Source organism: Kogia breviceps, chromosome 10, assembly GCF_026419965.1.
Source record: "Kogia breviceps isolate mKogBre1 chromosome 10, mKogBre1 haplotype 1, whole genome shotgun sequence".
NCBI classification, from domain to species: domain Eukaryota; kingdom Metazoa; phylum Chordata; class Mammalia; order Artiodactyla; family Physeteridae; genus Kogia; species Kogia breviceps.
The window spans coordinates 76,279,804-76,289,190 of record NC_081319.1 but is presented as its reverse complement, the minus strand read 5'-3'; the positions used below and the strand labels follow the sequence as shown (position 1 = coordinate 76,289,190).

General features: G+C 56.8%; 1 protein-coding gene across 3 annotated transcripts; it reads right to left on the bottom strand.

The window, feature by feature from the left end:
• Positions 1 to 373: 373 nt before the first annotated feature.
• SRF (serum response factor) lies at positions 374 to 8,300 on the bottom strand. 3 transcript variants are annotated; one of them, XM_059078210.2, is made up of 8 exons: positions 7,415 to 8,299; positions 6,494 to 6,568; positions 5,589 to 5,855; positions 3,858 to 4,119; positions 3,178 to 3,297; positions 1,934 to 2,125; positions 1,463 to 1,539; positions 374 to 1,237 (listed from the first exon to the last, which is right to left on the bottom strand). In XM_059078210.2, exons 1-8 carry the CDS (start codon positions 7,931 to 7,933, stop codon positions 1,142 to 1,144), a joined length of 1,608 nt encoding a protein of 535 aa, XP_058934193.1. In that variant the 5' UTR covers positions 7,934 to 8,299; the 3' UTR covers positions 374 to 1,141. The 3 variants fall into 3 exon arrangements, with proteins under 3 accessions (XP_058934193.1, XP_066862342.1, XP_058934194.1); XM_067006241.1 differs by lacking the exon at positions 3,178 to 3,297 and having other exon boundaries at positions 7,415 to 8,300; XM_059078211.2 differs by lacking the exon at positions 6,494 to 6,568 and having other exon boundaries at positions 7,415 to 8,298.
• Between the last annotated feature and the right edge of the window lie 1,087 nt (positions 8,301 to 9,387).

Sequence of the window (9,387 nt, the reverse complement as noted above, 5' to 3'; positions counted from 1 at the left end):
ACAAGGCTGCAATGCCCATGCGTGTGGCACAAATGAAGTCAGTTGCCTCTGACGCCCTCCCACCCCCATCCCCACATTTGGTCTCCCTTTTCCCTCTCCCTAGCAACAGCCCTGAAGGACAAAAAGAGGCCCAGAGCTGTGGGTCACCCTCCCCACCCCGTTGGGGCATGGCCTGAGGGCCCCTCCCCCGGTTTTCTCCTGGAAACAACCCAGGACCGGGCAATCCCAGCATCTCCCCCACACACTGGCGGGCCCCGAGCTCAAGGGGCGGCTCTGTCCCCAGAAGCCCAGCCAGCTCCAGGGAGCCCCAGGGCTCCCCAGGGAAGGGGAGCTTGGGCAGGGAGGGGGATGAGAAAAACGCCATAAAAAAAAGTTAAATATTTTAAAAATATATATTTATAGATTTGTTTTCACTTCGTCTCCTCAAATAAAAAGTTCAAAATCAACTTTAAGTAAAGCAGCTGGGAGGAGGGGGGAAGACAAGGGGAGAGGGAACACCGGTGGTTCCCTCCAACCCAGTATCCTCCGGAGTTCCGAGGGGAGCGGCAGGGCAGGGCAGGTCACCCCAGGAATCTGCTCCGTGCACAGGCCCCACTACTCAGGAGCTGCAGGGGCCACCAGCACGGGCAAGTCTTGAGGGAAGAAGCCCATCTCCCCAGCTGGCTCCTTGAGGGGCAGGGTTAGGGCTCTTTTGACCCAGCCTGTGGCAGACGCAGAGCTGACATGGGGTCAGCAAGGAGGCTGGGGAGAGGACCCCGACTGCTTCCTCAGGGGGACACAGTGCCTCGTCCCACAGAGACCTGTGTGTGGGAGGGGGAGCACGGTCCCATTGGGTAAGCTAATACTCATGGCAAACACGGAGCCAAGCTGGCAAGGGGAGTCTGAGGAGGCAGGACAGCCCCACCATCAACAGAGATGAGAGGTGGAGCTAGAAGGAGGGGAGGGTGAGGGAGGATGGGGTGGAGGGCAGGCTGGCCCATTTCTTTGGCTGGAGTGAGAGGGCTCAGTCCTGTGGCTGCCCACTGCTCCTCCCCGCCTCCCTCCTGCGGCCCGTCAACATGTGTGTAAAGAAAACGTGAAAAGGCAACAATAAATAAGTGGTGCCGTCCCTTGGGCCATCTGTCCAGGGCGGCAGGGCGGATCAGTCACTCTTGGTGCTGTGGGCGGCATCCAGGTTCACCACCTGTAATTCGGTAAGGTTGCTGCTGCTCCCGGCCTGCTGCCCTATCACAGCCATCTGGAGGGAAGGGGGTGTGTCAGGAGGAGGTAGGGAGCTGGAACTGACCAACCAGCTCAGGCTGCCCCCTGCTCACCTGCCTGCCTGCCCACCACACAAGCCTGACCAGGAAAATGGATAGGCCTCTCAGCTAAGGATCTTGGCTTGGACCACCCAGTAATGGAATCCCTGAGGTCAAGATAAAGAAGGGGCTGGCTGACTGGGGTGAAAGGTGCCCCCACCTACCTGGTGAAGCTGAACTGCAGAAACAGGGATCTGCACTGTCCCAGATGGCGCTGTCAGGAACACCTGGGGGACGCCACCTGCATTAAAAAACCACAGGAGAAACTCAAATCACCTGCTCAAGAGAAACTTCCAGATCTTGGAGGCGTGGTGATAAATGCACAAGTGACTGGGTGAGTCTCAGATGTAAGTGCCCAAAGGTAAGTGTCCAAATGTGTCTAAGTATGTATGTGGGTGTGGGTGTTCAAGTGTGCATGAGTGTCCAAGTGGACAGCCTGGGTGCTGGAGTGTGTGTGCAAGCATCTGTATGTGTGTGTAAATGTGTAGGTATATGTGTGAGCACCTGGTTTGGGTATGTGTTAGCATCTGGGTTGGGGGAGGCATTTGAATGTGTGTGTGTGTGTGTGTGTGTGTGTGTGTGTAAGGGAGGAAATGACCCTCCTTTTGGCAGCCCTGCCCCCCCCCCAAACTAACCTTGCTCCTGGACCTGGCTGTGGGACACCTGCATGGTGGATGGTGCCTGGGAGAAGGCATTGAGCACGGTGAGGCTGCCATCAGCCAGGCCCGAGGTGGGTGCATACATCACTGCATGGGGGCTGGGGTACATCATGTGGCCTCCCACAGTTGTGGGCACGGATGACGTCATGATGGTGGCGGGCAACGTCACTGGCAAACACAGACACACGTCAGGGAGGTCGGCACTGGTCCATATTAACATCCCGCATCCCACCCCCAGGAACTCCAGGCCTCTGGAGCCCTCTTGCCATTTCCCAGGTCAAAAGCTAGATAAAACTCATTCCTCGGTTCCCTGTCATCAACTAAGAATACCCTTATTTTTTCTTGAACACAACCACACCAACCTTTAAGTGTATCCTATCACATCGTTCTATTCCATTATCTATCTGCTCTGTTCCAAGACCCCAAGGCCCTGGGGAAAGCAAAGATTACAATGACTGACCCCACCCAAGGAAACTCAGATACTCTTCTTTTAGAGAGCTCCCTCATCCCATTTTTCACTTGCTCTCACTCCTCTTCCCTCTTCCTCATCATGTGGCTAACAGATTCAGCTTTTAAATAAGCACTTCTCCAATGTTAATGTGCATACAGTCACCGGGGGAACTTGTTAAAAATGTGGATTCTGATTCAGTAAGTTTAGGGTAAGGCTAAAGAGTCTGCATTTCTATCAAGCTCCCAGGTGATGCTGTGATACTGGTCCTCCTTCCACAGACCAAACTTCGTGTAACAAGGTGGCAAATAACTTAAAGTACTTAAAAGTACTTTTATTTTGAAAGTGTCTCGTCATTTCTGAAATGACTAGAGACACAGAAGGGAATTATGGTTACTCAAAACCTAGGATACCCTCCCACAAGGAAACAACTACTCTATAAGTCCTTCCTGGTAATTGAGCAAACAGTGTGTCTTTGGGCAAGTAACTTCTACTTTCTGGGCCTCAGGCTTCTCACCTAAGTAAGGAATGTAGCTTCAATGGTCCCTAATTTCTTCATGAAATCCACAGCCCTACTGCAGGGCAGGAGTCAAAACCCAACCATCCTCACCTGACTTTCTCATAAGGATTAGGGTAAGGGTTAACCCAAAAGCCTCAGTCTCCACATTAAGAAATTCTCTGACCTTAGTTATGGGATGGATACTGCTGGGCACCTGCTGCTAGGCCTCATGAAGGAGGCAGAGCAGGGAGGTGACAGAGCTTCGAGCTATACCTGTCCCGCTGGAGGAGGTCTGCGTGAGGTCTGTGCTGCTGTCGCGAGAGGGAGACGCTTGCTGTGGGGCCTGGTGCACCTGAATGGCCTGCACTGGGACCTGCTGGGCCACTGCCCCACCTATGAGACACAGAGACTTACTCGTGCTCTGTCCTACCCAGCCACCACCTGCACCAAGCACCCTCAAACACCCCCAGGCCCAAGGTCTGGCATTCTATCCCCGACTCCCATCACTATCTTTCCTGGGAGCCAAAGAGGCCCTTCATGACCAAAATCTTGTCTCCAGGGGCTTCCACACTCTGCTCTTGCCCTTCCCTCCTCCTCCTGCCCTAGGCCTTGACTCTACCCTCTTCGGCTGACACAGGAGCAGGCACTGACCCATCAAGGACATGATCTGCCTTCCAGTCAAGGTAGGGAAGTGGTAGAATGTCTGCTGTCCTTGTGGCAATGGAGGCACAGGGCTGGGCTTGCTAGACAAGGCCAGAGCATATGGTTGAAACTTACTGACAAGGATAGTTCAAGTCCCAGTGGGGAGGGACCCAGTGCCTACCAATGGGACATAAGAGGCTTCTCTCAGGCTCTGGCCCCTGTTCACCCTCCTTCTGAGTAAGGAAAGTCATTCTCCTTGTGCCAGCCCTAAACCCACTCTTAGCATGCTCAGTTTGCCCCTTGTGACTCACCAGGCATCAGGGTGAAGCTGGTAGGCAGCTGCATGAGGCCCCCAGAGGAAACAGGGCCACTGCCTGTACTCTTCAGCACAGTCCCGTTGGCACTGCTGACAGCACTGGGGCTGACGCTAGCAGACACTGGTGCCAGGTAGTTGGTGATGGGAAAGGAGGGGCCGCTGCTGACTTGCATGGTGGTAGAGGTGCTGGGTGCTGTCTGGATGGTGGAGGTGGTACCCGGCAGGTTGGTGACAGTAAAGGCCGGTTTCAGTGTATCCTACACCCAGAGTAAAGATGCAGTGGTGAGCCTCTACCAGACCCTGCCCCTTCAAGAAACTGTGTGGATTGACAGCCCAGAATGGAACCAGTGTGCTTGTGTTCAAATCCCAAGTCCACCATTTACCTGCAGCCCGACTCTTAGACAAGTTATTGAGCTGCTGAGCATTTTTCTTTAGTCTTCTGTCTGTAAAAGAAGGATAATACCTACCCCATAGGTGTTGTGAAGATTAAATAGGTTAACATATGTAAAACACTTAGAATAGTGCCTGGCTCATAAAAAAAACAATAAGTATTTGTTGCTTTTATAATGATGACAATGATCACCTGAGGTCTGTTCCCAGCTCTGGCAATGATAACCTGTGTGGACCCTTGGAAAACCTCTTCTTTCTGAGCCTCAGTTTTCTTCTTCTGTAAAGATGAGGCGGCTGGACTACTATGTCATCCTTAAAAGGGTCCTTCCAGCTCTGAATTGCCAGGCTTCTGAGATAGGGACCGACAGTTTTTCAGGGAATTTAGGGTTTGAGAATGATCCTGGGGGGTTGGCAATGAAGCACCAAAAGAATTTATTCATTCAGCAAAATTTCATGGGAATAAATTAGCCCTACTGCTAAAAGAGTGGGGAGCCTAGAGCACTGACTCTCCCCTCAGGGAGGCTTTGTTCTTAGAAGAGGAAAGAGGAAGCCACGAGCTGAGAACCAAGCCCAGAGAACTGAGGGGGCTCCGATACTGGAGCTGGGTCAGCGCGGGATGTTTGCTAAGCAGTGGAGCTCGAAGCTGATTGGCGGAGGCGTTGCTAAGGCAAACAGTGCCGCTTCCTCCGATTGGCCAGTTAGTGAAGGGCCACCCAGAAGGCGGAGCTCTCCAGAGCAGCAAGGGAGGAAGCTCCGCCCCCTCTCCTTACCGGGAAAAGGAAGGGGGAGGCGTAACCCCGGCCGGCATCCCTAGCAGCCGGGCGAGTACACTTCCTAACGTGCGCAGACCCGGACATCCTGAAGAGGCAGGCGGCTGGCTAGTAAGGTAGTCTCCAGCCTAGTCAGCCAGCCTGCCTGCTGACAGTGCTGGCTTCCCAGGACCCTGGAACCCATGAGCACTCCCTTCCTACTCTCCGGCCACCCAGCCGGCCAGGAGGGCAGGGCTAAGCGACGCCCCCGCCCCCAGCAGGGAGACAGCTGGCGGGAGGAATGCAAGGGCCCTGCCAGGCAGGCGGGCTGCAGGCGGGAGGCCGGCGTGGAGCCGGAGCCGGCCTTATATGGGCACGGAGGCCGCCCGCTTATCTAGGGGGCCGGCCTCCTGTCAGGATAGAGAGGATGGACACCTGTACCCTAAGATGCGGGGCACTAACCCGGCTCCACTCCACATCAGTAGGCACCTATCCACCTGTCCTGGGCGAGGGAGAGAGACCCCTTCCCCTATCTGCCGGTCAAGTCCCTCCCCTTCCTTCCCCTCAGACAGGGGACCCAAACACACCTTGGTCTCCCCACTGCTGTCGGACTCCGACACCTGGTAGGTGAGATCTGTTTCTTCAAAGCCCGTGGCACTCATTCTCTGGTCTGTGGTGGGGTCTGAGCGGGGTGGAGAGTCTGGCGAGTTGAGGCAGGTCTGAATCAGTGCCTTGCCAGTCTCACTGGTGATCATGGGCTGCAGTTTGCGGGTGGCAAAGGTATACACATGGCCTGTCTCACTGGCCACCAGCAACAGCACCTGTGTCCCTGTCAGCGTGGACAGCTCATAGGCCTGGGGGTAGGGGGGGAGATGGGTAGGTCAGCAAAACTTTTAATCTCTACCTTCCTTGGGTAGTGGGAAAGAGAGGGAAGTACACAGTGATCTCAAGCCCCCACTCCCATAATTACCTTCCTCTCCAGTGACTCTATAGGGGTCTTATCTGAAGGATATCTGAAGGTGAGCTGGAGAGTAGAAAAACCCCATGCTTCTCTTTTGAGGAACAGCCTCACTGACCTGCAGATACCCCAAGCAAATAGCCACAGCTCCCGGTGACAGAACATATAACACCTCAGCAGACACGAAGGGGCCCAGGTAGCTGCTCCTCACTACAGCTTGGTGCCCAGAGCCTCAGGAAGAGATGGCTCCCACTACCTCCTCACCGTCACAGGGACCAGGATGAAGTTGCTACTACACTGGAAGTCACATAGATATTAGGGAGAAGGGGCCACCTAAGCTCTAAAATGTCCCATGTTTCTTCCCAGAAACTGCACAGGCACTAACCTGTTGCCATTTTGTCCTTCTCTATAATACTCTGCTCCCCCTTTTCTCTTTCTTTGTCTTGATTCAACAGTGTCTGGAGTGAGGGGAGATGGCAGCTAGATTAGCAGCTACTACCCTGCCATAAACCCAGGAAGGGGACCTTCACAGACCTTCAAGGATGGCCCCATAGGTAGCATCCTCACTCCCAACAAAGTTCCACAACCCACTGGAAGCAGCCTTGGTTTCTATATGGAATAAATATAAACACCGGCCAATGTTCCCAGAGTTCTAGCTTCTTGTTTCCCAGTTCCTCTGCTTTCATCCCTTCCCATATCTTCTATACCCCAAGACAACTCCTTTCCTCATCCTTTTCACTGGATAATCAGCTAGAAGAGGAGGCATTTCTAGGTACCTCTGCAAACCTTCTCCCCAAACTCCGTGCACAGATTTTTCCCTAGGGCTGGAAATCCCACTTGTTCCAAGGGCAAATGGTTCTGAAGCCTGTCCTGCAGGGAGTGTGCCGGCTTCCAGTGGATGCACGGAAGACACATGGCCATACTCCCTTACCTGGGGCTCTTGAGCCCCATTTGGTCATCAGCCCTGCCCATCCTTCCAGCCAGCACTACTCTAGTGATGCCCACCTTCCTCCCACACATGTTCGCTCATTGTTGTTATGCAGCTCCAACCTCCTCTTCTCCCTGCTTTTCCGGCGCCTTCCCCCCAACACCAGAGCGCACTGAACCTACTGACCCCCAGGTCTCATTAACCACCTCCCGGGCAGCCCCGCAGCCTCCCATTACCACTCCTCACTCCTCCGCTCTACGAGGGCCCCGTTCCTCTCTGGCGCCCGTCACTCCCACCTCGGCTTCTTTCCTCTCTTTTCCGGACGTTCCTGGCATCTCCCCTCTCCCCAATTTCCCTGGCGGCCCCTCCCCTTTCACCCTCCTGGGGCAACAGCCATCCCCTCCCACACACCTCCTGCGGACTCGCCGCCTCTCACCTCCGCCTCGGCTCTGCCTCCTTCCCGGGCTCCCCTTGCGCGTCCCCACCCTCCCGGTCTCCCGTGGCCGGCCAGCCTCCCGGCCCGGTACCTTCTTCATGATGCCCGTCTTCCTCTTGCTGAAGGTCGTGTAGCGCCGCAGCTTGTTGTCGATGAACTCCATCTTGATCTTCACGCGGCCCCGAGTCTTCTTACCCGGCTTGGCCCCGCTCACTGCGCCGCTCACCGGCCCGTAGCCCCCTGTGGCCGCCGCCGCCGCCTCGGGCCCACCGACCACCACGCCGAGCTCCATCTCGCTCAGGCTCCGCTTCAGGCCGCGCCGCTCCGCGCCCAGCTCCTCCTCCTCGCCCGACTCCGAGTCACCCTCGCTGCCGCTGTAGAGGGCCCCCGCGGTGGGCGCCGGGGTGGTTGTCGCTGCTGCTGCAGCCTCCCGCTCAAGGCGGCCCGGGCCGAGCCCCGCGCCGTTCCCGGGGACCCGGCCCCCGTTAGCCCCTCGAGTCCCGCCGCCGCCTCCACCGCCTGGCCGCCCCGTCGGGGTCCGGTTCAGGCTGCCCCCCAGGGCCGAGCCCCGGCCCAGCGCCGCCGCGGCCCCAGCTTGGCTCGGTAACATGGCGCTCAAAGTAGGAGGGCGGACGGGCAGTCAGCGAGGAATCGGAGCCGCCGCCGCCGCCATCGGCTTCCCGGCTCAACCCGGCGCTCCCGCTGCTGCTTAGTGCCGCTGTCGCTGCCGCCGCTGCCGCTGCGAACCCGGGGCCCCTGCACGCCCGGGCTGACCTGGGCCCTCACTTTCCTGCCCCTGTGGCCCGGGTTGCCCCAGGCCGCGCGGAGCGCCCCCTGTCCGTACGCTAGGGCGGCGCGCCCGGCGGCCGTCAGCGTCCCCCGGGGGGCAGGGGCTGCTGGCCGCGGCCGAGACTGCGGGTGGAGGGGGCCGGGACCACGCGCTGGTGGCGAGGGATCCCCCGACCCTTCCCCCCATATAAAGAGATACAATGTTTCCTTTTATGGCGAGGCCGCTCCTTATATGGTGAGCCCCTGCACCCCCGCCCCATTGGTCCGCGGTTCCAGCACCTCCGCTCCCCATTGGCCCACAGGGAGCGCTTATTTGCATAGACATACCGAACTCGCTGCTGTCATCACGCGTCAGACGGCAACTCCGAAAAGGGAGGAGCCGACGCCTCTTAAAGGAACAGGAGAGGAGGTACGACTCCGCCCCACTGACCAGAGAATGGTGGAGAGAATTGGGAGGAACCTGCGGTAGAGGAAGCCTGGAAGAGCACTGGAGCGCAGTCTTGCGGAGGAGAGGAAGCGGTACTGGGAACCCGGTGCTGGAAGGGCTGGAAGCTAACACTGGGATAGTCCCTGAGTGGATTGTGCGGATTGCAGTAAATGATATGCAGCCCAAATTCCCAGGGACTGCAGGGATTAGAGCATTTCCCCACGCCTTCCCGAGGGAGTCAACGTTACTGGCGGAGCAAAGGGGGCTTGTGTCCCCGCTGTCTACACTCTTCGCCCTGCGGCCTCTCGGCTCCACTACTTCCCCTCCCCCCCACCACTTCCTTTCCCTTTCCCTCTCTTTTCAAGGTGACGACACTTTCCCACCAGGCCGGCTCCCCGGTCCTCATTCATCATTCTCTATACTGGTTTTTTTTGGGGGGGCGGGGATCTTTGGCAGACGTACAACTGGAAAAGACTGGGGGAGACAGTCGGCCTCCCGGTCCCCAATGGGGGCAGGGAGGAGAAATGATGATCTGTAAAGACTTCCAGCTGCGGCCTGGGCTGGGGGAGGGGGTGGTTGCGGGGATAAAGCCCACCCCTCAACCAGTGCAAAGGCCTGGGAAAAAGTATAGCCAGACAGAAAGTTTAAGCAAGCAAGCAAGTGCATGCGTCACACACACACACATACACACCACGCACACCACACACACACACACACACCACGCACGCCCTTCTCTTGAAAGCCAAGAAAAGCCCACAGGAGGAAAAAAAAGAGTGGAGTGCTGCAAAACCCAGGTTCAGGGTCTGGGTCTGGTTCTTAGCTCCAAGGCAGTGAAAATAGCTTGACCT

Bases quoted from the DNA above. Each gene is read 5' to 3' on its own strand.
- SRF (XM_059078210.2), bottom strand. From the start codon at position 7,933: ATGTTACCGAGCCAAGCTGGGGCCGCGGCGGCGCTGGGCCGGGGCTCG. The intron at 6,569-7,414 runs GTACCGGGCCGG...TATTCCATATAG, and splicing joins AGACGGGCATCATGAAGAAG to AAACCAAGGCTGCTTCCAGT. The intron at 2,126-3,177 runs GTATAGCTCGAA...TGTGTTTGCCAG, and splicing joins GACCTCCTCCAGCGGGACAG to TGACGTTGCCCGCCACCATC.